This window comes from Petromyzon marinus, chromosome 32 (genome assembly GCF_048934315.1).
Source record: "Petromyzon marinus isolate PM22_M1 ecotype Great Lakes invasive population chromosome 32, UKy_Petmar_22M1.pri1.0, whole genome shotgun sequence".
NCBI classification, from domain to species: domain Eukaryota; kingdom Metazoa; phylum Chordata; class Hyperoartia; order Petromyzontiformes; family Petromyzontidae; genus Petromyzon; species Petromyzon marinus.
This window is the reverse complement of record NC_133698.1, coordinates 7,119,581-7,146,098: the sequence shown is the minus strand read 5'-3', so window position 1 is coordinate 7,146,098 and position 26,518 is coordinate 7,119,581. Positions and strand designations below refer to the sequence as shown.

Below are 26,518 nucleotides of genomic sequence, written 5' to 3'. Positions count from 1 at the left end.
CAGCAAATTTAGTCGAAAACGCAAGGCCCAATGTTCTCTATGTCGCACGGGAGTCTATATTGGGCTCAGCTCTGGTTACGTAGAGGGGTCCCTTTTCTAAAACCCGCAATAAATCACAAACTCGCAAACGTGTAGGAAATTCATCTCAGACATAACTCTGACCTCCAAAAAAAAAAAATGCAGGACCCTCCTCCGCGACGTCCTTGCAGTGCGCTCACGAAAAATAAACATCCGTCGCCCTGCGCTGTTGTGTTTTTTTTTTAATCTCCCAAGGAACGCAGCGCGTCCCGCAGAATGCCCCATCGAGGAGACGGAGTGGTGAAATCGGTTCGTGCGCAGCCGCTGGTCGGGAGTTGTTACGTCGAACGATCGTGAAGGGTGGCAGCGGATTTGGGGAGGCCTCCGTCCAGCAGTGGATTGAGCATGGCCGATCACGTTGATGGATGTGGCCAACCGTGGCATCAGATAGAGGAACGCGAGGACCGTATTTTTTTCTAATTTCGCTCACCTCTCTGTGTGCAAACAGAAGTTGTTGTTTTTTTTGTGTGATGTCGCGTTGGCAGCGGTGCATAAGCACGACATTGCCCTAAAGGTAAAAACATATATAATAGGCAACGTTACGTGGTGTGGCCCCTCTACTTTGCAACAGATCGTGAGGCCAGAGAGAATAATAGTTGTAGACTTGCACAATACGAAGCACCACGGGGCCCTGATAGACATTTGAATTAAATGTTTCCCGGAATGAACAGTCTCAAGATTGGCACAGGAACATTTACTTACCCATTACTGGTGTCTAAAACAGGGTGGTTTAGTGGTGCACAGCATGACTTAACAGTACAGCACATAGCTCCGTGGAATTTTGTTTTTGTTTCTCACTCTGGGTCTCTTTGAGTCGGGAGAGGTGTGCGTGGGTGCATTGAAGAAGTGGGGAGCGGTGGTGTAGCGGTTAGCGCTACGCTGCGCTCCGAACCCGGCACCTCCCGAGTTCGACTCCCGTTCACTGCCAACACCGGTGACGATTATCTGAACCAGTTCTGGGCCTTTCCCCAGGTCGACTCAGCCTCCAATGAGTACCTGGAGCAGTGTGTAAAAATATCGCCACTTGGGGAGACAAAGGCGGCCGGGCGTGATGCTGGCCAGCCATCCCCTCGTGTGCCGTGCCAGGCCTTCGTAGGTGCTCGCTAACAGCAACTTGCCCCAACAGTCTGTTAAAGCTATGGGTGGGGGGGGGGGGGTCTTTGTCTTTGCATAAAAAAGTCTCTCTCGCTGGGGCAGTGACGTCCCAATCGTGGGCAGTGACGTCGGCGAGACGTCCTCAATGAATTTGTCCCGAGCGGCGCCGACCCTGACGGGAGTGCCCGAGGGCTCTGTTGTCCCTCTCTCTCTCTCTGCGACAATTAGAAGCTTCTGCCGCTTAATGAGAGTCTCTCATCCACCTTTTACCACCACTCCGCCCGCTCCCCTCCCCCCCTCCAAGAGTGGCAGAGGCTGGAAATGAGTGCTTGACCCATAGGTTAATTTGTGGACGCGTGTGTTTGTGTGTCCATGTTTGCGTGTGTGTGTCCATGTTTGTGTGTGTGTCCACGTTTGTGTGTGTGTCCACGTTTGTGTGTGTGTCCACGTTTGTGTGTGTCCATGTTTGTGTGTGTGTCCATGTTTGTGTGTGTGTCCACGTTTGTGTGTGTGTCCATGTTTGTGTGTGTCCATGTTTGTGTGTGTGTCCATGTTTGTGTGTGTCCATGTTTGTGTCCATGTTTGTGTCGATGTTTGTGTGTGTGTCCATGTTTGTGTTTGTTTCCATGTTTGTGTGTCCATGTGTGTGTGTGTGTCCATGTTTGTGTGTCCATGTGTGTGTGTCCATGTTTGTGTGTGTGTCCATGTTTGTGTGTGTGTCCATGTTTGTGTGTGTTTGTGTCCATGTTTGTGTGTGTGTCCATGTTTGTGTGTGTTTGTGTCCATGTTTGTGTGTGTTTGTGTCAATATTTGTGTGTTTGTGTCCATGTGTGTGTGTCAATGTTTGTGTGTGTGTGTCCATGTTTGTGTGTGTGTCCATGTTTGTGTGTGTGTCCATGTTTGTGTCCATGTTTGTGTGTGTGTCCATGTTTGTGTGTGTGTCCATGTTTGTGTGTTTGTTTCCATGTTTGTGTGTGTGTCCATGTTTGTGTGTGTGTCCATGTTTGTGTCCATGTTTGTGTGTGTGTCCATGTTTGTGTGTGTGTCCATGTTTGTGTGTTTGTTTCCATGTTTGTGTGTGTGTCCATGTTTGTTTCCATGTTTGTGTGTGTGTCCATGTTTGTGTGTGTGTCCATGTTTGTGTGTGTGTCCATGTTTGTGTGTGTGTGTCCATGTGTGTGTGTCCATGTTTGTGTGTGTGTGTCCATGTTTGTGTGTGTGTCCATGTTTGTGTGTGTGTGTCCATGTGTGTGTGTGTGTCCATGTTTGTGTGTGTGTCCATGTTTGTGTGTGTGTGTCCATGTTTGTGTGTGTGTTTGTGTGTGTGTGTCCATGTTTGTGTGTGTGTCCATGTTTGTGTGTGTGTGTGTGTCCATGTTTGTGTGTGTGTCCATGTTTGTGTGTGTGTCCACGTTTGCGTGTGTGTAGTGTAGCGGTTAGCGTGCTATGCTACGATTCCGGCGACCCGGGTTCGATTCCCGCTCACGGTCAACGCCAGTGACGACTATATGAACCGGTTCTGGGCATCTCCCCTGGGTCTACTCAGCCTCAATTGAGTACCCGGTGCGGTGTGTGAACGTTGCCACTGGGGGAGACAAAGGCGGCCGGGCGGGGTGTTGGCCACCCACCACCATCATGTGCAGTGCCGGATTAAGCTAGTGCAGGGCCTGTAGCATATGTTATAAAGGGACCCTAAATAAAAAAAACGTAAATATTAAAACATACCTTTTTTACTTTCACAGTAAAGTAATTGTGTTTTTTCATTTGCTATACAGCCAGATAACACGACAAATCGCTAACCTTAAACACCGCAGTCGTTCATAAAAGTCGAAGGCAGTATAGTACTCTAGTAATAGAGCAAGTGCAGAATCACTGAACCGGAATTGAAAGCATTTAGCGCGGGGCCCTTGAAAGTACGGGGCCCATAGCTACTACACGTGTAGCTACTCGTGCTACTAGGATAATCCGAGACTGCCTCGTGTGACGTGTCGGCCATCATAGGTGCTACTCGCTAACAGCACTTGCCCCAACAATCTGGTTACGGCTACACGGGGGATCTTTGTCTTTGCACAAGACTCTTCTTGTACGAGGGAGGCAATGGGGTGAAGACAGGTGGCAGGGGCAATGGTGCTGGTCACACCACCCCTTCGCGCGCCTTGTGCCGTGCCAGGCTTAATCAGACTCTTGACATAAAGCTTTCGTGACTGCAGGAATTAATATTCTTTGGGTCTAATAAAAAATATATTATATATTTTTTAAATGTTTACCTATCTACGTGATTTAATCAGAATCTGTATTTTACTGGGGGGGGGGGGGGGTGGGGGATCCGATGAGCTGTAACGCTCTTTTTTTACAAGATGTGCAGTAGACGTCTGTGAACAATAGGTATTCGCTCAACTTTTAAAGGCTATATGGGGGACCTTTGTCGCTTGTGTACGTGCAATCGCAATGCAATCCTGGTAACCCGAGTTCAATCGCCGTCCACGGCTAACACCAGTGCCGGAACTATTCTCGGAAACTCTCCGCTAGGCTGACTCAAACTGATATACGAGTACAGTATCCGCCTTAAGTGTGTAAACATTATCCGCGAGAAAATTGGTGCTGTGTATAAATATCAGAACCGGAGATACAAAGGTGGTTGAGATCGTGGCTGGCCACGTGAATTCCCTCGTGTGCCCTTCTGGTCTTAATGCGTGCTTGCTATCATCGTGTTCCTGGATAGTATATAAGGATGACAGCAAATCTTTGTCATGCATGTTGGGACAGAGATAATCCCCTAGGTGATGGTGTGTGTTGTTGTTGTTGGCGCGTGTCATTGAGAACTGCTGGTGGAGATAGCTGGGTGGCTCAGAGATCAGAGGGCTGGCCTGGCACCGCTGTGGTCCTGCTTTAGAAGCCAGGTAGGCACCCACGAACGCACCAATTATTACGACAATAAAACGCAAGCACCCCCCCTCCCCCCCGCCCTTACATTTGATTTGAGTGAATTCCAGCTCTACGATTTAAAACAAATGTTGGTTCCACTGTCACGTGACAAAACAATATCCGGGCAGAATGTGTCGGTAAAGTGCGACCCCCAAGGTGCCATCATCATCATGATCATCACGCTCCGTGGGCAGAGTAGGTGTCCACTGCACACACATTTCGTCATTTGTTTCCACTTTCCCCTCTGTCTTGTGCCAAATCGCTCAGCTAGTGGCCACTTCTTTCTGGCACCGATCTCTTCTCATGATTACGTCCTCGTCTCATCAAGCCGTTCTCTGCAAGGTCTTCCTCTTTCTGGTTCCTTCCATTTTCTCCCGAACAATTACAACTTTTAGTTTTCCTGTTGGTGTTAATGGGTTATCATATTCTTTACTGTACATTCTTTACTGTGGAAAGAATATCATTTAAATATATATTTTTATAAACTCTTCCAAAGCTGTTCCCTGGCGCATGGGGCCCTTTGTCTCATGGCATGACACCGATTGCACAATTGGAATCAATTAGGAGGCTTGCATTTGGAGGAACAAAAGGGATGGAGATCAACAGGGAGCACGTTGGCCACCTCATAATTGCCAATGACTTCGTCGTCATGGCAAACAATGGCGACGAACGATGGAAAATTCTGGAAGGTAAAAAAATGTTGGAACAATAATCAGGGGCACACAAGAGGGACGCGACTGGAAAACACAGCGAAAGAAATCCAAAGTACACGCGTACAAATAATAATACCAACAAATTACACACACCCAAATACACGTCATACACAAGACAAAGACCCCCCCGCCCCCCCCCCCCCGTATAGCCTTAATAGACTTTACGGGGCAAGTGCTGTTAGCGAACACTAATGAAGGCCGGCATGGCACACAAATAGGTGGTTGGCCGGAACCACGCCTAGTTTGCCTTTGTTTCCCAAGTGGGGAAGTTTACACACGACACCAGGTGCTCATTTGTCCCGGGACTCAAATGAGTATCCCCGGGACCGGTTCAGATATTCGTCGCTGGTGTTCGGCCATGAGCGGGGGAATCGAACTCGGGGAAACTTGAGTTTGTAGAGCAGCGCGCTAACCACTATGCTACCGCTCCCCAGACACAGACACACTCTTACAGAGTACATATATAAAATATATATAAATAGGCTCACTTACTCGAGCGTGCATCCTGGCCACCGTCCCCCTGATGATGGCCGGTCCCAGGCTGCCGCTGCCATGGCGACGTGGATCGACGGCCTCTCACAGGTGACAACCGCTTCGTTCCGTTTGCCGCAGCGAAATGTTCCAAAACAAAACGCCCAAGCTACGCCGCTCCTGGGGCCGGCTTGAGGCGCGCCGCTCGCGCGCGGTGTTTCATTCAACGGGCGTGGCGTGCACCGTTTTGCACGTTGAACTTCTTCTGCTCCGCACGTAGCCGACCGTGCTAATCGGAGGTGCTTTTGTGCGCGGTTGATTCGAGCGGTGTATTTTTTTTTTGTTTACCGCCGCTGTGTTTCTCCGACAGTTGTTTTTGCGACGCCGACGCGTTGGTCCCGGCGCACAAGGCACGCGTGTAACAAAAGCTCGGCGCGTTCACCGATAGCACTGCCCTGCAAAGGAAACGACACATCGTAGGTGACGTTTTTGGGGCAATGGGCTATGAAAAAGGACCATTGTTAGAAACGTTGGCTGATATATATCCCTTTTAGCACAGTGCCTTTTGGCGTCCGCTGGTCTAACACCGTTTGAGACGAGGCTCAAAAGAAAGCTGTCTCTGCTGTGGACCAATCAGTTTAAAAGACAATGCCAATATATTATCAGAGTGTGTTTTTGTTTGCATTCTGACCACAAGTATTGTGGTTAATGCAGACATGATTCCTTGAAAAAATGTTTCAGTTTGGTGTTTTAACATCTTAACACCTGTTTTGTTGCCAGAAAAAAGGGGAAAAACCTATTATCACAGTGTTATTGACAAATGTGTTGGGTTTTTGTGTCTTTAGAAGCTGCGACAGATGAAATATTTTAGATGGATTTGCTGCCTTGTCATCTTCTGGCCACCTCGCAGCTGATTAGCGCTGTGTGGCTGAGTAGGGCCATGTCAGTGGGGCTCATTGAAGCGGCCCACATTGTGACGGTGGCTATCAAAGCGAAATCCGTGGAATGCATCGTCCAATGATGTCCACTTTGCTCATTCACTGACAGCCTCTGAGATATTCACAGCATCACACCTGCAGCCCTCCACTGGCCCGCCAACCTCAACTTCAACGTGTAGCGTTCCTAAACACCCTGCCAAACAAAAAAAAATAATAATACGAGGAATAACAGCGGGTCAAGCCTTATGCGACCTCTGCCCTGCTTGCGTGACCTCTGACCCCCTCCCGCCCCCTGCCCCCCCCCCCCCAGGTATGGCGAGCGGGAGTGAAGCAGCGGTGAGCGGGTCCAGCCGCTGGCCCGCGTGGCTGACGCCGGTGGTGGTGGTGGTGGTGTGCCTAGCGCTGGGTGAGGAGGGCGCACACGAACACTCGCCTTGTGCTCAACGCCCACCACACTGGCGGGGAATCCCATGTCGAGGCTACCAGGCCGACGCTCGATTCACTCCGGTCACTCGCTCGTTGGCGGTCAAGGCGCCTCTTTCTTATCGCTCCTCTATCGCTAATACCGTGGTTCATATTGCCATGAATATTTCCATGAATTTGAACCACCGTGAAGAAGGGTCGTTGTTGTTTGGGAACTGCTTTTTGTGTTTTGGTTTGTTGTTCTTCCCCCGCACCTCCGATTGGCACGGTTGGCTACGTACGACGCGAAAGAAGTTCAACATACACACATAGATAGGAAGAACTTGTTTTTTTTAAAATGCGGTAGAATTTTCACTCTTTGCCCGTGTATCCTTTGGTCGCATTTTCTTCCTGTTTTGACCATTCCGTTCACTCCATTAGCCCGAAAGGAACATCGACAGGGGCATCACCACAGCGTTTGCATACAGCTCGCGCACATTCTGAATCATCGGTTCTCTCGCACGCGATTCCGTACACGTCGAGGACTGGCTGCTCCATCTCATCCCGCACAGCGCGTTCAACCACCACCACCACCATTGCCGCACTTCAGGCCACGTGGCTTCTGTTTCTGCTTCACACCTCCCATCGTCTCTCTTCCCCCAAGATCATACGACGACCTTGCTCGGCTCAGTAAACACATGTCGCCGGTACATCTTCAACAGCGCTGCTCGTTGCTGCTTGAGGGAGCGGCAGCCCAGCGAATGCGACGCCCGTGCACGACGGCACATTTATAGTTCACGAGAAATTCATCGTCAACGCGGGGGCGTTGCCATTTGAGGGTGCACTGAACGCACATTCGTGTACGCCGCTGACCCGCATGTATATTTTTTGCAACCAAGGATAATGACTGCACGGTGGTGGAGCAGCAGCGCATCGGTCCGCAGGTGTTGAAACCAGCGACCTGAGTGAAATCCCCAGCCGCCACGGCTAACAGTGGTGCTCATGTGTGCATGCGTGTACACACGTGTGTGTGTGTGTGTGTGCGCACATCAGTCTGGTTGCATTCACGTGCGCGCGCGCGTGCTCGTCGCCGTGCAAGCGAGCGGTGGCACAGTGGTTTTGCGCACTGCGCTGTCAATTCCTGGCCGTGCCTTAAGGATCGTGCCGAATGATCTCAGTTGTTCTCCCGGGCATCCGCTAGGTTGACCCGGCCTCAAATGAGTGCCTGGTGCGGTGCGCAAAACACCGGCACGGGGGGGGGGGGGGGGAGGGGGAGAAGCAAATGCGATTGGCCGAGGTTTGGTTCCGGCCGCACAAGTCTCCGTTGTGGGCCGCGAACGGCACTTTCCCCAGCAGTCTATAACGAGGTGCACGGGGTGGGGTGGGGGGCATCGTTGTCTTTGTTGCCTGCAGCCGTGCCGATGGCGTGCATCGAGGTGGAGATCAAAGATAACAAGTTGACGGTGCTGAACGGGACGAACGTAACCCTCAAGTGCCGCATCATGTCCTGCTACCGCATGAAGGCCGCGGTCATCAACGTGCACTGGTTCTACGGCCTCAACTCCACGCTGAGACAGCGCGCGGTACGGCCCGGCCGAACCCCCTCCCCCCCCCCCCCCCCCCCGCAGGACACCCACTGACAAAGCACGTGCCCTCATCCGCAGGCTGCACGTCGCGGTGGCTAGGAGATGTTAACTCCCTCGCCTGGTGTGCAGGAGGTCGTGGGTTCGATCCCGACCCTGACGACGCCTGCTGTATATTTGGGGTTTGCGTGTCTCTCTCTCCCCGTGGTTGTTCGTGGGTTTTTCTCTCTGGATCCTCCGGTTTTTTTCCCCTCCACATTTAGAATCGGCATGCGCTTAGAGTATTCGGCTGCTATAAATTACCATGTGATGAGCCGCTTTGTTGGGCTATCATTTGTGGCCAGGTCGCTTCCGAAAAAGTGGTGTCTAGCTCAGTGGGCCTTACCTGGTAACATAAAAAAACGAGTTTTAGGTTCAACTCGGTATTCTCCGTAACGCTGCTATGCTGGCTCTGAGTGGAGATCATCGTAGTGATAGGTGGGCATGCCATGTATCGATGGAGCACTGGGAGCGCCTATCCATAGTCCTGTAGTTTTCTACCCGAACGATCATAAGTATGTATTTTCTTGGTTCTTTCGGTAAAGTCACGTAGAAGGGAAATAATAAAATAATACAAATGAAACAATACAATTCTCACGACGTTTCGATTGCAACACAAGCAATCATCAATCACCTGATCATGATTGCTTGTGAGAATTTAATTGTTTTATTTGTATTATTTTATTATATCCCTTCTACGTGACTTTACCAAAAGAACCAAGAATATGAATCCCTGCATTCACGAAAGCTTTAAATCGAGATCATGCGTATGTTCAACTTCTTTCTCGCCGTACACAGCTAACCGTGCTAATTGGAGGTAACGCAAAAAAGCAGTTCTAAAGGAAATTAGTTTTAATACAGATTTAAAAGTGCACGGCTCCAGTGGCTTCCTAATATCGCAAGGAAGAGCGTTCCAGACGGCCGCAGAAGCGCATCTGAAAACGCGCTATGCGGTGACCGTCTTTGTTCGACGGCTCGCCAAAAGTCGCTGCGAGAATGACCGGAGGTCGTGTGATGCTTTATGCTCCTTGACGGGATCAGCAAGGTGCTGTGGTTCGTTTGTGGCAAGCACTTCGTGCGTAATGAGCGCGACCTCGTAATGTTTTCGTTCGGCAACCGGGAGTCAATGCAGCTCGGCGAGCACTGGATGGACACGGTCGGATCCTGCAGTGCGATGATTCCTCCTCTTTCTCCCTCCTCTTCTCGACCGACGCTCCCGATTTCTCCGGCGTGCGTTGCCGCCGGCCCGCGCGCTCGGCTGCCGTGCCTGGGGTGCCACGACGCAGCTCTTCTCCATGAAGGCGGGCAAGGCGTGGTACACGCAGGCTTCGCAGTTCCGCGGGCGTCTGCAGTGGACGGGCGAGATTGCGAAGGAGGACGCGTCGCTCATGCTCTACGACACGCGCTTCGAGGACTCGGGCGTCTACAACTGCTCGGCCCGGCACCTCGACGACAAGCTCAAGATCGCGTCCACCTTGCTGTACCTCAACGTCGTCTCGGAGAGTATGTGTGTCCTGCTGGATCCTCCCATCTCCCCCCCCCCCCCCCCCCCCCCCCCCCGGTGAAACGTGTCCTTCCCCCGCACATCCGATTGGTAAGGTTGGCTACGTACTGTGCGAAAGAAGTTCAACATACATACATTCGCCTCCGGTTAACATGGTTGGCGACATTTCACCAGACTCGGCAGTCGTCAGTTGCAGCTCTCACTGAATCAGCAGTTGCCTGGTTGACTGATCGGGCCATTGGACCATGAGTTGGTCGATTGACTAATTGGTTGGCTGGTAGTGTTTGCGAACTAGCTTGGATTCTTGCTTGGTTGACTGATTGGGAGCTTTATCGGTCGATCAGTTGGTTGCTTGACTTATCTGTTGTTTGGTTGGTTGACTGATCGGGCAGCCGGTTGTTTGTTTGGACATGTGAGTTGGTTGGCTAACTGGTGGGATGGCTAACTGGGTAGATGATTGGGTGAATGGTTGCTCCGTCGGTGTTTGACTAATCAGTCATTTGCTTGGTTGGAAGGACGAGTTGACTGGTCGGTCGCTTGCCTAATCGCTCAACCCCTTGTGCTGCTTTCCCCCGTTGCTGCGTGCCCGCGTCTCCACCTCCCAAGTCGAGCCCAAGGACCGCACCCTCATGTTCATCGTGGGCGCCTCGGTGGGTGGACTCGCCGGCCTCCTCATCCTCTTCGTCATCATCAAGAAAGTCGTCAAATTCGCCATGAGGATGCACGCCAACAAGGAGAAGTAAGGCCCAAGGCAATGGGACGGACGACAGCGGGTGGAATCTCGCATTGGTATCGCAAACCCGGCCGTGCCTTTTGGTTGGCGGCACGATGGACGGATATTCTCAGGGCAGAGAGGGGCGTCATTGTCAAGGCGAGCCGAAAGGTTCTTGAAGGCTCGGGGGAAACAAAATTCGAGATGAAGCCCCTGTTGTTATTGCTGAGGCCCTCTCAAAATCTGAGGCCTAGGGCACAATGCCCCACCAGCCCCGCCGCTCCCCCCCCCCACCCCCACTAATAGGTCAGGGAGGAAACATTTATTGTAAACGAAATGCAGATGAGATGCTACTCCTCCGTGTGTGATGTTACTCCCCTGTATGTTGCCACCAGGAAAGACTGCTTGGTCAACTCATCCCCCCAGCATGATAATGTGGAAAACTGCATCAACAACTCCAAGGAGGAGGTGGAGAAAGCTTCCAACCCGTGATGCACTCTTCTGCACCCCAGCCAGGTACTTCCCTTACCCCCCCCCCCGCACACCCCCGTAGCGTCTGGGGGGGCGGGAGGGAGCTGGGCCCCCCACCCTACTGAAAGTGTAACCCCCCCCCTGCTGAAAAAAAAACACATTGGCACAATCAAGTGCCGGGCATGGCAGTCATTCCTCCTATACACGGGGTGTGAGAGCTACAGCAAACTAAAACTAAGCTAAAAAAATGTTTACCAGGTAAGGCCTACTATTTCTCAGAAGCGACCTGGCCACAAATGGTAGCTCACCAAAGTGGCTTATCATCGTGTGGAAATGTGTAGCAGGCAAATACTCGATATGCTTGTTGATTCTAAATGTGTGAGGGAAAAAGCGGAGGTCACGGAGAAAAATCCACACGACCACGGGGAGGACACGCAAACTTCAAATATACAGGTGTCAGGGTCGGGATCGAACCCACAGCCTTCTGTATGCCAGGCGAGGAAGTTAACGTCTTCTAGCCACCGTGAGTGTACGATAGACAAAATCAGATCGCTTCGTTACTCATTGTGTTTAGCATTTTTCGTTTATTTAAAGTTTAAAGTGGCTGTCGTGCCCACCTTGAGTTTTACATGCCCCCCCCCCCTTTAAATAGGGTCACGGTACATGGTTGACCTCCAAGCCTGCGGAATCGCCCAGCTCCTAAGCTGGATTTGTGTGTGTGGTGGTTGATTTCACTCAGACAACTTTGTCTTTCTTCCAACACCACTTTATTTACAGTTCTCCACATGTCCTCAATGCTCCACAACTCCCTTGTTGCCACAGCTCGCTCGCCGTGCCTCACTCGACTCGCTCGCCGCCTTTGTCTCTCCACTCTCCACTTCTCCGTCAGCTCCGATGTCTCTGTGCTTCCCCCACTACTGGCTGCTTCGTCTCCGCTATCACCGTGCTCTCTCTACTGCTAACTGCTTCGTCTCCGCTCTCCGCTATCACTATGCTCTCTCCACTGCTAACTGCTTCGTCTCTGTTCTCCGCTCTTCGCTATCACCGTGCTCTCTCCACTGCTAACTGCTTCGTCTCTGCTCTCTGCTCTCCGCTATCACCGTGCTCTCTCCACTGCTAACTGCTTCGTCTCTGCTCTCCGCTCTCCGCTATCACTGTGCTCTCTCCACTGCTAACTGCTTCGTCTCTGTTCTCCGCTCTTCGCTATCACTCTGCTCTCTCCACTGCTAGCTGCTTCTCTCTCCAGCTGCTCCACGTCTTGCCTCGTCCAGCCCCCGACTCCAACTCACCGTTTCTCCTCGCGTCGCCCCCAATTTATCCCCGCTCTCATTACACCCCAATTAATTAACCCGCAGTCCCAACGACGCTCCACGTGTCCGTGCACCTGTTACTTCGCCAGACTTCAAGACGCCACTCAGCCCTGATAACAACACCAGCCAATCACAGCCGTCCTTGGCTCCCCCCAGCTTAATTGGCACAATCGTTACCTCATCGTTCCAAATATGACCCCCTAGTGTCCTGCTCCCGCGCAAACGCACCAATTACCCCCATGCGCCTGTTTATTCCACTACATGTGTATTAGATTCGGCTGAAGGGAGTAAACTTCGGGATATGTTGAATTTGTCCAGCTTGCTGTCGAAGCCGATCTCGAGTTCAACGGTTACTCTGTTAATTTTATTCTTGGTCCTTTTGGTAAAGTCACCACGTAGAAGGGAAACAATAAAATAATAAAAATATAAAACAATAAAATTCTCACGACGTTTCGACTGCAACACAAGCAATCATCATCAGGTGTGAAAACCACAGCAAGAAAATTTGAAAAAAAAACAGTGGCGTTTTTTTTTTAACGTTAGCAGTCGAAACGTCGTGAGAATTGTATTGTTTTATATTTGTATTATTTTATTGTTTCCCTTCTACGTGACTTTACCAATAATATGAATCCTTGCAGTCACGAAAGCTTTAAATCAAAATTTAAGGTTACTCTGTTCTCCGGATTATGAGACACTTGGGAAAGTAAGACGCACGTTGAACTTTTGGGCCATGATTGTTTTTGCTTTTACTTTGCATAGGCTGTGACGTACTATACAGAGAGCCATGGCGAGAGATGTCTTATGGAAGATTATTCTGATTGGGTGGTGGTGGTGGTGTCTTTCTGTCACCTCGGTTAGTGAGGGATTTTTTTGCAGCACCCCCCCTCACGCCTGCGATGAGCACGGTTGGCTACGTACGGTGCGAAAGAAGTTCAACATACACATACATTGTGGAGAACCGTCTTCCAGAAGACGATTTTGAACAACTGTCAAAACATGTTGACTTGAAGCTTTCGTGACTGCAGAAATTCATATTCTTTGGGTCTTTCGGTAAAGTCACGGAGATAGATCGTCATCGCTTTTGTTGTGATCGAAACGTCGTAGTTTTTTTGTTATTTTCTTTCAACCTATCTACGTGACTTTACCGAAAGACCCAAAGAAGATATGTCAAAATATGTCTTGCGGAAGAGAACTGTATTCGCTCCGAATTATAAGATGTAGGCCCAGCTATCGATTTTATTTTGGGTAGCACACCTCACTGCAAAAGCAGTCCTTGTGATGTCTCATTTGTGTTCAACGACGATCACAGGACACTTAATCTGTCAGGGCTGTGCAACGCATTGTGTCGTATTCATAATGTTGTGTGATGCTTGTGTTTCAGCCGTCCGTGACTTGATGAATGCACTTTTTGAAGCAATACACCACAGACCGTACAGTAACTCGCAAACACAACTTCAAAATGCACGTAACATTTTAAGTGGCATTCATCAATGTCGTGGAAAATGTGTTCCTGGTTTATTTATAATGTACACGTTATGCATAAATTGTGCACATTACTGTCTTACGCATTTAAAATTAATTCATGCATTAGGTGGCATTTGTGTGATGGGGTGCTCCTACAAAGAAAGGGGGTCGCTTCATCACTCACTTCACCTTATTAAAAGTAAGCCACCTCTAGCTAGAATGTTGGACTTGGGCAGTGGTTTTGCTATGACGTTGGCAATAAACGGGGCGAGTGGTGGCATTGTGGGGGAGTGAAATCCGAATCGGTCCCGGGATCCCCCTCTTCTGCATCCTCCACTGGCCAGAGGAGTGAAGTGTGATCAAACTGACATTATGGGGGGGGGGGGGGGTGGAGGCCTTCATCCAGCAGTGGATTGACAGAGGGTCGTAAATGATGATTGTTTCATACATTTAATGAGACAATTGAAAGCTTTGTGCTGGCACAGTACACCGTTGTAAACAGTTGGAAACTGTCAGATCTGAAAAAAAATGCTGTCGTGTAAGAACCAGTGGAACCCATACTCTTTGGTTCTATTCGGTAAAGTGATCATGAGATTGTCTTCTCCGATACCAAGGTTCTCTGTAAACCTGCAGGTTATCACCAGAGATTTGTCCACGAAGCCATTCAGATATACAAACACAGACATAACTTCAACCGAGCGGATGGCTTCAAATTAAGCAACCATTGGAAATACGTTTTAAATCATACCAAACGTCAACTAATTTCTAACAGCAATTTCAAGTAATGGTATACCAAGCATATTCCTTCCGAACTTTCTATTAAACCCTTTTTTCTACTCTCCCCTCACAGCACATTCTTGCCGATCTTTAATTTTTCCGTTTCTATTGCACACACACAGTGACCCATCCTCCGCTCCCTCTACACAACAAAAACATGCTAATCCCCCATGCTAATTTTCTGACTTTAACACCCTGCTGTTTCAACACTTTAACACTGCTATTTTTGATATGTAAACTCCTTTGTCAAGGCTCCCTGCTCCTCCCACCGAGCTTAAAAGACGCTGCGAATCTTAGCAGCGGTCATTGAAGCGCTGTCATCCCGACAGTTCTGTTCCTTCACCTGAAGAAGGCCACTTGTGTTGTGGCCAAAACGTCGTGATTTTTGTTTTATTTTTTACCTACGTGACTTCACCGAATAGAACCAAAGAGTATGGATCCTTGCAGTCACGAAAGCTTCAAATCTACAGTGGAACCCAGTTTGAGAAATTGTATTTGCCAAAGTAAACATCAAAATTTGAGTTTTTTATTGGAATAACAAAAAGCTTGATCCTATTGCGTAGCTCGTTAAAACTAAAACTCCTTCAGGCACGGACGTGATAAATAATAAGGTAACAAAGTGTTGAAAAGCACTGTATGTATTTTTTTGTAAAACACCGACATACATTATGCAACATTTAAAGGCGCGCTCTTGAGATTTTGTTAAGCACAGATTTGAAGTACCAAGGCATAGCCATGCATGTTGGCCCGTTTCATGAATCCCTGACCCATCGTCGATACCGGCCCTGTGTTTGCTTGTCTTGAACCGCTGTTGCTGACAACACGATGCTCTCTCAGAAGGCTGTGGGTCGTGAAAAATAAATAAATTATTCCCATATTTATTTAATTTTGCGGAGAGACAAATATGGTAGGCGGGTGCTATTTATGTTGTGGATGCTGAATTTTCACCGACACCATTAAGCGCGATCCATTCTGATTTGCTGACCGCATCGTTCAGTCGCTCTATTGATGAGCCGTGCCTTTTTGCCCGGGCGTGTAACTCGAATACGCTCGCATCTCGTTTCACATTGCGGCTCCCACTGGGACGAATCGTCGAGCAGAGAGAGTGGAGGAAGCACGGCAGGCAAGAGAGGAATAATTGATGAGGGCATTAGACGGAGGTTATGGATAGCAGCGTATTAAATAATTGCCAGCTTGTTTCTGCTGAAGGCGGGCAGTTTGTTGCAGAAATGTGTTCTCGAGCGTTTGACTGATAATCAAGACAGTAAGCACAAACTAGCCAGCGATGCGTACAAATGCAAATGGATTTTGTCTGAAATGCAGACAGCTCCTGTTCAAAACACGGCCGTTACGGACAGGCTGCCTACGTTTGAAACGGCATCATCTGCGTCATCCGTGTTGCTGCACGGATCAGAGAGCTGGACCCCAAACTCAGCGGCTGGAACCGAAGTTGTTGGGGCACAGGTGTCTGAGACGGATGCTAGGAATCTCGTGGCTAGACAGGATAAGCGCTGCAGACGTCTATTAGAGAACAAGGTCGGTAAGTGTTGTAGATATGATCAGGCCAAAAAATAACGACTGTAAATTTTATAGAAATAGGTTTTACCCTTTTAACTGGCACAAAAACTGACACCTTTATTCAAGGCATCATGTTTGCAATAACCACAACACAAGCAGTCAAAATGCAAACAAAAGAGACAACTCTGATAATAATATGCACTGTCCTTGAATAAAGGTGTCAGTTTTTTGTGCCAGTTAAAAGGGTAAAAGCAATTTCTATATCTTGTTACTGGCAAAGGAGGTCTCATAATGACTGTAAAGTTATTTCGAAGATGCTCCGTGAGTTTGGCGAGCAAGGGGAAGGCCAGACTGGGACACCGTTAGAGTAGATCGTGGAGGTCAAAAGCAAACCTGTCAACCCATACAGTTTACCCCGTATTCTTGTACAGGGAAATTTAGTTTTTAGGTTCATAAAAAAATGTCTGTTTCTCTCTTGTGATGGGACGTTTTAGGATGAACTTTGAGATTTATAAGGGCACGGGGTGACCAATAAGGTCTGAATTGGTCTGTACTAAGGTAGGCACTGATAAGGAGTTGACAGGTATGCAAATGTCTACTGTCCAGCAGCTGCGGATTCTGGCAGGGGGTATAAAGTGTCCGGAGGTGTATTGCCATCAACGTTTTTTTGGCACGATTACATCCTGAGCATCTCGTTCTGCGTGAGCCAACAGAGATTACATTGGAAACACTTAAACATGAAGAGTTACAGGAGCGGAGCAGATGATATGAGTTTTGTAAATCCAGCACTTTGGAGGTTGTGCAGATCACACAAATTCATGGCACTGCCGACCAGTGGGTCCCAAAGTTGTCATCTCCCGGCTCACGAGGGTATGGCAGTGCAAGTGGATTGATTTTCTTCTGTACAGGATTTTGTGTTAGCCCCCCCCCCCCCCCCATTCTGCGTGTATTCATTTTCTCCAGGTACTCCAGTATCCTGCCGTGTGTATGAATACTCATTAAATGTAGTTGGCCAAACGTCCCAATATAGGGCTACAGAGCTTGGGCAATTGTTGGCCGTGCCTGTTCTGGCTGCCTTTTCGCTTGTCCGTGTGAAATCTGTTGCGTGTTAAAATGCCACAGTATATATTTTTTTAAAGAGTTATAGAGCAATACTCACAACCAAATTTAGCAAATGGAATCGTTTTTCAACTTCCCCATGGGTGAACCGAGAAATATTTATTTATTAAATTGGCACGGTGAATGGTCGTGCACAAAACAATTCATGTTGTTTGCCTGTGTGGGGTGGCGGAGGGCCTCAGATCATAATGCGGCCTCACCCAAGAAATCTATTACGTGTGTATGTACGTTGCACTCCTTTCGCACTGTATGTAGCGAACCGTGCTCAGTCTTTTTCAGTTTTCAGTTTCATTTATTTGGAATAACCCTGTGAGCCATTAGGCTCTTGATTCGGGTGCAACCGCAGAAAACAATAAAATTACAAGATAAAATTTACTGTACACAATTTGAGACATCCCCTACAAAAACTATAACATCTTCCAGCAAAAGCACCATTTGTTTATGCTGCGTACTAAGCTGTGCAAAATAAAACCTCATTTTGATGCGAGATCACAATAACGATCATAATACAATTTAGATTAAAATTTTAAGTCTAACTCAATACTAATCGAAGGTGCGGGGGGGGGGGGGCGAGAACAACGAAGCCAACACAAAAAGCAATTCTAAAGAAACGAGTATTCAATCTAGAGATGATGAGTAAATTATGAATAATAAATAAATACATTTTAACGTGCACATTTAAATGAGTGATGTGGCTGTGTCGATGACAGCCCTTCCTGTTGTTGCTGTCGCCGCCAAACAATTGCAGGAGGCCTTGCGGACTGTGTCGGGGGGGCGGGAGGTGGACAATCTCCTGGTCAACAAGTCAAGCAAAGGTCAAGCAAAGGTCAAGCGATGGCACCCAGAAGACGACCCGCGACATCACGGCTTATACAACCAAGGAAACATTTTTTTAAAAAAAACTTTGCATGAAGTGCTAAACTGTGTGAGATATAAATCAATTAGTGCAATGCAGCTTCTACGCGCTTTTCCATCGGGGATCTGAGGCAAATTTTACTTGAGAAAACTCTGAAACAAATCACTCAATGCATAAAATAATTCATTGCACTTCATACATTTTCTATACGTATACTGTACATAAAATATAATTATATGACACGTATATATTAGGGCTAGCTATTCTATAACGGTTCTATATTGAACTAATACTGTAATGTAAATTTAGCGGTTGATATGCACTATGAAATCTAATGTATGCTTACATGCACTGAAATCGAAAAACTGCCAAATTCTGAAAAACATACATGATTATCAATGTCATTTATATATATATACCCACACACACACACACTTACATATGTGTGTGTATATATGCACATACATATACACATGCTGTATATCGTCAAGTAAGTCACATATTTTTTTTACAAACTTATCAGTGGCGTGCGATGTATCATAGACTGGTCAATGACCTCCGCAGGTTATGCTCGCACTTAACCATACTTCAAAATGTGTCTGCTCATGTGAAAGGGAATTTTCATAAACCCACCCCCCCCTATCCACCAACCCACCCACCCCGCCACTGTGTGCAATGGAATGACCCACAGATAAACCGCCACACCTGTATGAGCTGCAGCAGCCCGTTGTGTCGCACCTGATCCCTCCTCACACGTGGAGCGGGCCATCATGGTTTGGAGCATCCCATTTCGTCGGCCCCGGGCAGGGGGTGACGTTGGAGACATCGATTTGCCTCCGCAATGGCCCGAGTGGACCCGATTGATCGAGCATGTCTGTGAGACCGTTATTCACATCTCAAGATACAGATCCCAAAATCTCTTAGGATCGTTAGCTTAAAAGCCCTGATTTCCTTGTTTGGGACAAAATAAAATGCGCTGGCCTCGGTCCCATTTGCTTGCACGATTTGCACAAAACAGGCCCCGTTTATAAATTAATGTTTGCACTCAATATGATGCCTATACCCCCCCCCCCCCCTATTTTAGGACACTTAAAATGTATCGGGGACAAGGGAAAAGGTTATAAGGCCCGCATTGCGGACGGGAGTGGAGGGCCAGGAGGTGAAGTTGAGGGACATTGGCGCTGTGGACGGGCCTGTAGCGCCTCGCCTGTTGCACAGTGCCGTTTCCTTGTCAGGAATCTCGTTTTCTGGTAACGCAGTTCCGGTGACGGTCAAGGCTTCCAATCTGAAATTGAATCAAGTGGCGCTTTGGCAGTTTAAAACAAAACAAAAAAGTTGAAAGAAAAAAAAAACACGTGAAAATCATTTGATGGTTTTAACAAAAAATGTTTTTACTTGAGTCAAATTGATTGCCGTGTAGACGACCTCGCGCGTTGCATGCGAATGCCCACCCGTCATCCTACCGGAGCTCATTCTCATCGGCGTCGTCGTCGTCATCATCAGCAGCAGCGGCTTTTCTTGTTTCTTCATCTTTTTACTCCAGAGACCTTCAGAGCCCCGCGCGCGCGTGCCCCTTCCGTTGTGAGCGACGTGGAGCCTCCTGGCTCGCTTGACGGTCGAGAAACCCGCACGCCGCACACGAACACACACGCAGCGCACGTACATGCACGTACACGCACGCACGTACACGCGCGTACATACGCACGTACACGCACGCATGTACATACACGCATGCACACGTACACACGAACGGGGCTCTGCACAATCAATGGATGCCTCAGAGTTCTACGTTGGGGTTTTTATGTTCGTGATATAAAATTGCTTCCGAATGAGTGGCGAGAACTTTAGCGGGGGACATGACGTCGCCTGAAGGATCTCGTTCGGCATTTGTATAAATCCAGACTGCAATGCCCCCCATTCACCATCTAACATCAATATGCGTCAGAACTCTGTTGTGTGTGTGTGTATACAGTATATAACCGATGTCGTTTGCTTTTTTGTCAACATCAAAATACAAAATTTTCTTTGGATGCTGCATAACACATTCTCCTGCGGAGGGAGCTGGTAGGAACGTTGGGTTGCTCGGTCAATGGCCAGAGTCAACGGCGGCACCACGTGGTGTATTCCGCAAACATGCCCGACTGTGAGGGCGGGCACAAGCCGGCGTGAGTAGGTTAAACGTTGAGTTTTATAAGGGCACCACGGGGTGACCAGCCCCTCCCCACCCAGCCCCACCCCTCCCATCCCCCACCCAGCCCCTCCCTCCCCACCCAGCCCCTCCCCACCCTCTCCACCCAGCCCCACCCCTCCCATTTTTGGATGCACGACGGACGGACGGATTACAATAATCCCCTGTGGGCTGGTGTAACCAGGAGGTTCCTACCAGTATAACAAATATGCTGTGATATGTGTGCATACATTTGTAATTCATACTCTTTGGTTCTTTCGGTAAAGTCACGTAGGTACCTAAAGTCACGTAGATACCTAAAGTCACGTAGATACCTACGTGACTTTACCGAAAGAACCAAAGAGTATGGATTCCTGCAGTCACGAAAGCTTCACATCAAGATTTGTAATTCATATTTATATATATAGCCGTATGTACTGTGCTACTTTTTCCCTTGTTGTCCCCACGTTTACTTTAAAAAAGAAAATTGGCGCGTGCGTGAAAAGTAATAAGAGTTGACCATTTGTTTAGGTTCTGTTTAGCTTTAAATTTACGTCAGGAAAAAAAATGTGTCGTCAGGCCTATCGTTGCATTTTGTGTGTGCCCCCTTCAAATGTTTTGGATTAGCGGCGATCTAGATTGTTTTTTTGAGAACAGTCTGCTTATGGATGGCATTTGGCCGCCGCCTTCATGGCACCAACGAGTTTTGAGTGCGGCGAGTGCGCTCACGTATGCGTGGACCTTCGCCCAAATGTCGCGTCTCCTCCTCCTGCTGCTCAACGGCGCGCCTTCTTGCAGTTGCCACTTCCACCTTTCCTTGGATTGTAAATCTTGTTGCTGACAACAACAAAAGGAAGCTTTAACCGCCGCACTCGAATCTCGTTCGCGCATCCTAGGCGGGGAAACGGCGGGACGTTGTACGTTTCAAAGTGCACTTCTGGAACCGCGAGAGTTCTACACACTGCGCGAAATCTTTCTCGACGCGGAGTTGATATATAAAAAAAAAACACTCCACCCAAAAACTGTTCACGTGCAAATTCGGAACGCAACGCCCCGACAAAGAAAACCCGGTAATGTCGAGCGCCCTCTCTCTGGCTTCGCAGATTGTACATTCGTAATGCCGCTCTTCCAACGACCCGCTCCATTCCCCAAAACAAAATCAACCACAGATGTATCCCTTTTCTTTTGGGGGTCTAGTTAAATGACCCACGTCACCGTGGCGGCAGCTTGTGCATCATTCGAATCGGAACGACATCTGTCGCGGGAAACGGAACACCAAAAATCGCGGATTAACACTGCACGGTGCAACAGTCATCCGCTTACGTGATCGCGACAGTCACACGATGGAAACGTTTTAATGGACTTGCAATGCTCCGTTGGTACTGTATGTACGTGTGCATGACGTGAGGCAGCTCATGGCTTTGCCTGGGCTTCAATTCACACCTCGCCTTCCACCAACACCTTCCCCATAACCTTGCCTTTTGCACGTCCGTGGCCCAGCCTGCTTCATAATTCCCCCACAGCCCAACTCTCCCACCCCCCTCTTGGTCCCAATAGCCACACCTCTTCTGGTGAAACAGACACCCAAACCTCAATCACGTTCTTTTGTGTGTGTGTATATATATACTTAGACACTATGTAGGTGGCCGCGTAGTTTCGGTGGCAGATGGCAGGGAGCTGAGTCAGCAACCCCGTGGAGTTTGCTGGCGACGCAGCGTTTCAGAGAGCCTTGGACGTGATTTTACCTCTCAGAGGTCACAGAGGAGTTCTCAACGCGCAATGAGTCTGATGGTCCCAATCCAGTCGGTCCGTGATGCTCGAACTGAAGAGAAGAAACGCCTGGTTCTGGAACTCTTGAACTTCCTTTTCAGGGCAGGTGAAAAAAAATATATGCATCAGTTTTGCTGCGATATTATTAGGAGTTCCATCATGTCTCGTGCCAGGGCAGTTCGTTGCAAAAGGGTGTGTTTTGAGTTCCACGATCAAAGGGATCAGCAAAGACGCAAACAAAGCGTCTCCGCTCTGAATCTGTAGCCAGTAATAACGTTAGAAAATAACACGCTAAACACAATTCCATGGTATACGTAACCTCAGTAAAAAGAATGCATTTGACTCATTAGCATTGGAAACCCAACACGAGTGCTCGTTTTTATTCATTCGTAAAGGAATGAATCACGAAGGGGATAGTCACATGCAACAAATAAACACTGTGTTGTCCTAATAACATGCACGTAACGACGTGTGTACGTAATACGTGCGGATGTGTGTGTGTACACATAGGTATACAATAAGAAACATGTACCATTGGAACCTCCTTTGCCAGTAGCGAAATATGTAATTATTATTATAAGAAACATGTATTTGCACCAGTAGAAATCACAATTAATCCAGTGCTTCCAAGCAGTACCCGTGTAATCTGCCGTCACCTGATCATGACTTAGTAAAAAAAAAAATCACAAATCACTACCCCAGCGATGCAGGTTGAAGCGGACAACAACATCAGCGCTCCACATTTAGGAGTCTCTCTGCAAGGAGAGTTTGAACCTAGAGCTCAGGGGTATAATAATATTAACCGATACTTTTCGATCCCAAACTCAGAGCTAGGAATCCAGGAACATTAGGGGATTGTTTTGGGAATACAAATGTTACCGTATTCTCCGGATTGTATGGTTCGTTGCACTCAAAACTTGTGCCCGTTGTTAGAAAAGTTACATAAACCTCGTGACACTGCTTTCTAAGACGCACCCCAAAGCGTTTGATTTTTAAATACCAGGATTAAAGAATCAGAATATTTATTTATTTATACTGGAGGAACCCGATGAGCTGGAAAGCTCTTTTTCACTGATGTCCATTATAGGGGGCGTCTTATAAGCAGGAGAATACGGTGAATCACCTGTTTTTTTTTTCCACGAACATGTCAATAGAGGCTTGGCAATCAACCCTGAGCCGCATGACCATGCAGGTGGCAAAACTGATTTTCTTTTGAAAGCAATTAGTTGTTCGGCTGTAAAGCGTGGCAGCCTTTTTCATTTGAGTTTCTGTGACAAGCAGAGTCGTGAATCGACATGGCTACAGTAAAATTACATTGGCAAATGTTGCCCATTTTCATTGAACTAACCCCCGAAGGAAGCTTTTGAGTTTCCAATTTGTTTTAAGGTTTAAATTTGTCGAGGCTATATTTTCAATACAGTATGAGTGCCTACAAAATAGCTCACAACACCCTTCCCATGAAAACTGTACATTTTAAATCGCGTGCGTCTATGAAGTAGATGTCTTTTACAGATATCTAAAATGAATTATGTTTTAATTAAGTGGCTCCATAACAGATAACATTGGTGTATTCAAAATGTATACAATAGGTCTGACATTGTATGACTTGCTTGATACGTGATACAAGACTGTAACAGGTTCAAATGAACTGAATAATACTGAATAATATTTTTGCATGCAATAGAAACAGCATTAATGCTTGACTTCAGTAACTTCAGGAAGCAAAAGTTAACCATGTTGAAATAAAATAAAAACAGTCAAGCTGCCGTTAACAGAACAATCGTTTCTGTAACATTAATGTATTTACCCATGGCCCAGGACTGCCTATGCGAATGAGCTGTAACAATCTCAATAGAACTGCCTTGCATACATCTACGCTTGTGATAAAATAGCATTGCTCTTGAATTTAACACAAATCAAAGTTACCATTGATTTCGGCTGCTTTCTATGAACCTGGCAATTACATTTAAGCCGTGCAATAATCACCGTCTTCTTTTTTTGTCCACTTAAAATAAAGTACGAGCGCCCAGTCCACGTGACCTGATGCCTTTCCCTACCTGACTCGACACCAGAATTCCTCGAGATTTGGGTCGCTAACTGGAAGGGGATCGAATGGGTGCAGCCGAGAGAGTCCCAATTAACGAGCCTTTGGGCAGAGACCATGGCTTACGATGATGATGATCATTACGAAGGTAGAATTGAGGGGGCCTTTATATCGAAGTTGGGAGCCCCTGGGTCAACTGAGTGGGATCTATGGGCTAATTATAACCACTTTAGGGCGTAGGACGGGAGCGAGGAGCTGTTTACGTTGAACTTAGGGGCATTTTGACAGAAGGTGAAAGGTGCTGTAAGCCTTTGGAGTCGTTGTTGGGTCGGCAGGAGCACGGCAAAGTTAATTTCCTTGACTATCTGGGCATCCCTATAGCTAAGTGAGACGGTGGGGATGGGGTGAGTGGCGAAGACCCCGCGGGCCATGCTTGCTCTTGAGCTGGGGTTTGCCCCGTTGAGCTCCGAGCGATGAGTAACGCTGTAATTAGTCCATTGCGGGGAAGCGTTTGGACTGAAATGAAGCATCACGGTTGGAAAACGCACTCCCTGACCCTCGTCCGTGGGTTCGTTTAACCCGGCGAATGAACGGGCATCTCTCTTGAGCCCTCTGCGTAATCCTCACCATGGATTTAGAAAATCAATTTGAACAACAAAAAACCCCCCCGTTATTATGAACGATGGTCTTTGTACGCGTTGTGCGCTGGTCGGTGCGTGTCATTGTCACTTGAATGCAACTACCGTTATGCAAATGTGCACTAGTTGTTACCAAAAAAATATATGCATAAAATTGCAAGATAATCAGCACAAGGAATAACCATTGCATATTGCATGAATGCTACGCTTAATCTATGCTCTGTATTGACAGTGTGCATGCGTGACCTGGCATATGGGATGACGTATAATTGCCTAACGCTGCTGGGAAGAGTGGTTAAGTAACCTCTGAGTAATTTCCTGGGTATTTTGGGAAGAAAAAAATAAATAATGTTGGAAAACCTTTATTGCAACCACCCAAGGGACCGAAAGAAGTGGTCTCAAGAGCGAATTGGTCTAAGCGTGAAAGCCCTCTGGATTAAAGACCCAGAGCAAGGTGCAGTCATAATACATTAACCAGGGGCGGCCCGTCCATATAAGCGAACTAAGTGGGGCGTCAATTTCGAGGAAAAAAAATACAAATTCAAATCCAAATAGCGAAGATGTCATTATTTTAATTTCCGTGCGCTTACAGAAGGAATGTGAATTGTAATTCATTTTCTCAACATGTCTGAGGATGTATTGGTTCGACAGACGGATGGACGGACAATCCGAATAATTACGCCTCTGTTTAAAAAAAAACCCGCTTACGAAAACATTAAACGGAAAATAGGGGGCAAAATGTTTCCCAGTTTACCAGAAACCTCAGCCTAGATCTGCCCTTGGGGTTTGGGGGTGGGGGCGCCGATTGGTTCGCCTAGGGCGCCAGTTGCTGGCAGCTAGTCTCGGGCTGCCCCTGACATTAACCCCAGTAAACATGCAACGTTGGGCCAACGTTGGCATGGGGATGGAACCCTCGGACTAACAATTGCCCACCATACTCATGTGTTAACTGGGACTGTGCTAAAGGCCTAATTGTTTTCATTTATGTTTAGTAAGACAGTATTTACGCTTGGAAGTCCTGCCTTATGTGATTTGCACTTGTCTGAATCGTTAAAATAAAAAAAGTAATTACCTTATAAAAATCAGTTGTACATTAAAAAAAGCCCTCTGTGTTTGGAATTTGTGGGACTGCAGCCGGTATGAGGGCCACCCAAACCTAATAAAGCCTAAGTGATGCAGCCCATTACAAATTAATATTGTAACGGTGCGTGTTGCTCTGTTCCTCTGCGGCATGATTACCAAAAATCTCAGCCTTCCCATTTAGGCATTGTACTGTGTTATAATTATTAAAACAATAAAAATAGCGATCTTTCTAACAAAAGGTACAAGTCATTGATCAGGAGATTTTTTTTGTCGAGTTTCTGTTATAAGGAATGGTACACTCCAATCTTACACATGCCACAAAATGTAAGTGCTGTGATTTGCTTAGAGATTTGGAGGACATTATTAGGAGGTTGTGATTCTGTTGCAGGGGTGTTTAATCTACAGAGGATTTTGTGACTTCATTTTCCATTTTTCATACATACCAACAATGCAACGTTACTTCAAAATATACATACGGGGGGGATGGGGGGGGGGTTTGTTGGTCAATAAATCAAATGAAAACTTTGCATTATACGAATATCTCTTGCCTAAAATAAAGTAATCAACCATATTATGGTGACAGCGTGGTGCAGTGGTATCACACGTGTGCCTCACAACAAGAAGGCCCTGGGTTCTATCCCTGACTTGGTCGCGTTTCTGCGTCGTTTGTATTGTCCACCCCCTGAGTATCCTCCCAGAGCTAAAAAAAAGCACCACGTAATTGGTATTGGCCAGTGATTCCCATAGTCAAACGGATATTTAAAACACAAATACCTGCAAATAACTCAATTCGGATTACACAGCAACGATATCGCCCCAGGCCGAGAAAACGTAGCAGGAC

At 47.6% G+C, this 26,518-nt stretch overlaps 1 protein-coding gene across 1 annotated transcript in view; it reads left to right on the top strand.

The window, feature by feature from the left end:
- Positions 1–25,922, top strand: part of LOC116948120 (sodium channel regulatory subunit beta-4-like) — a 39,428-nt gene extending 13,506 nt beyond the window's left edge. The window contains exons 2-7 of the mRNA XM_032964490.2: positions 6,531–6,626; positions 8,036–8,205; positions 9,531–9,747; positions 10,355–10,487; positions 10,856–10,976; positions 17,868–25,922. Coding sequence (XP_032820381.1) covers positions 6,533–6,626; positions 8,036–8,205; positions 9,531–9,747; positions 10,355–10,487; positions 10,856–10,952 — 711 coding nt within the window. The 5' untranslated portion in view covers positions 6,531–6,532 and the 3' untranslated portion in view covers positions 10,953–10,976; positions 17,868–25,922. The remainder of the gene's footprint in view (positions 1–6,530; positions 6,627–8,035; positions 8,206–9,530; positions 9,748–10,354; positions 10,488–10,855; positions 10,977–17,867) is intronic.
- The last annotated feature ends 596 nt before the right edge of the window (positions 25,923–26,518 follow it).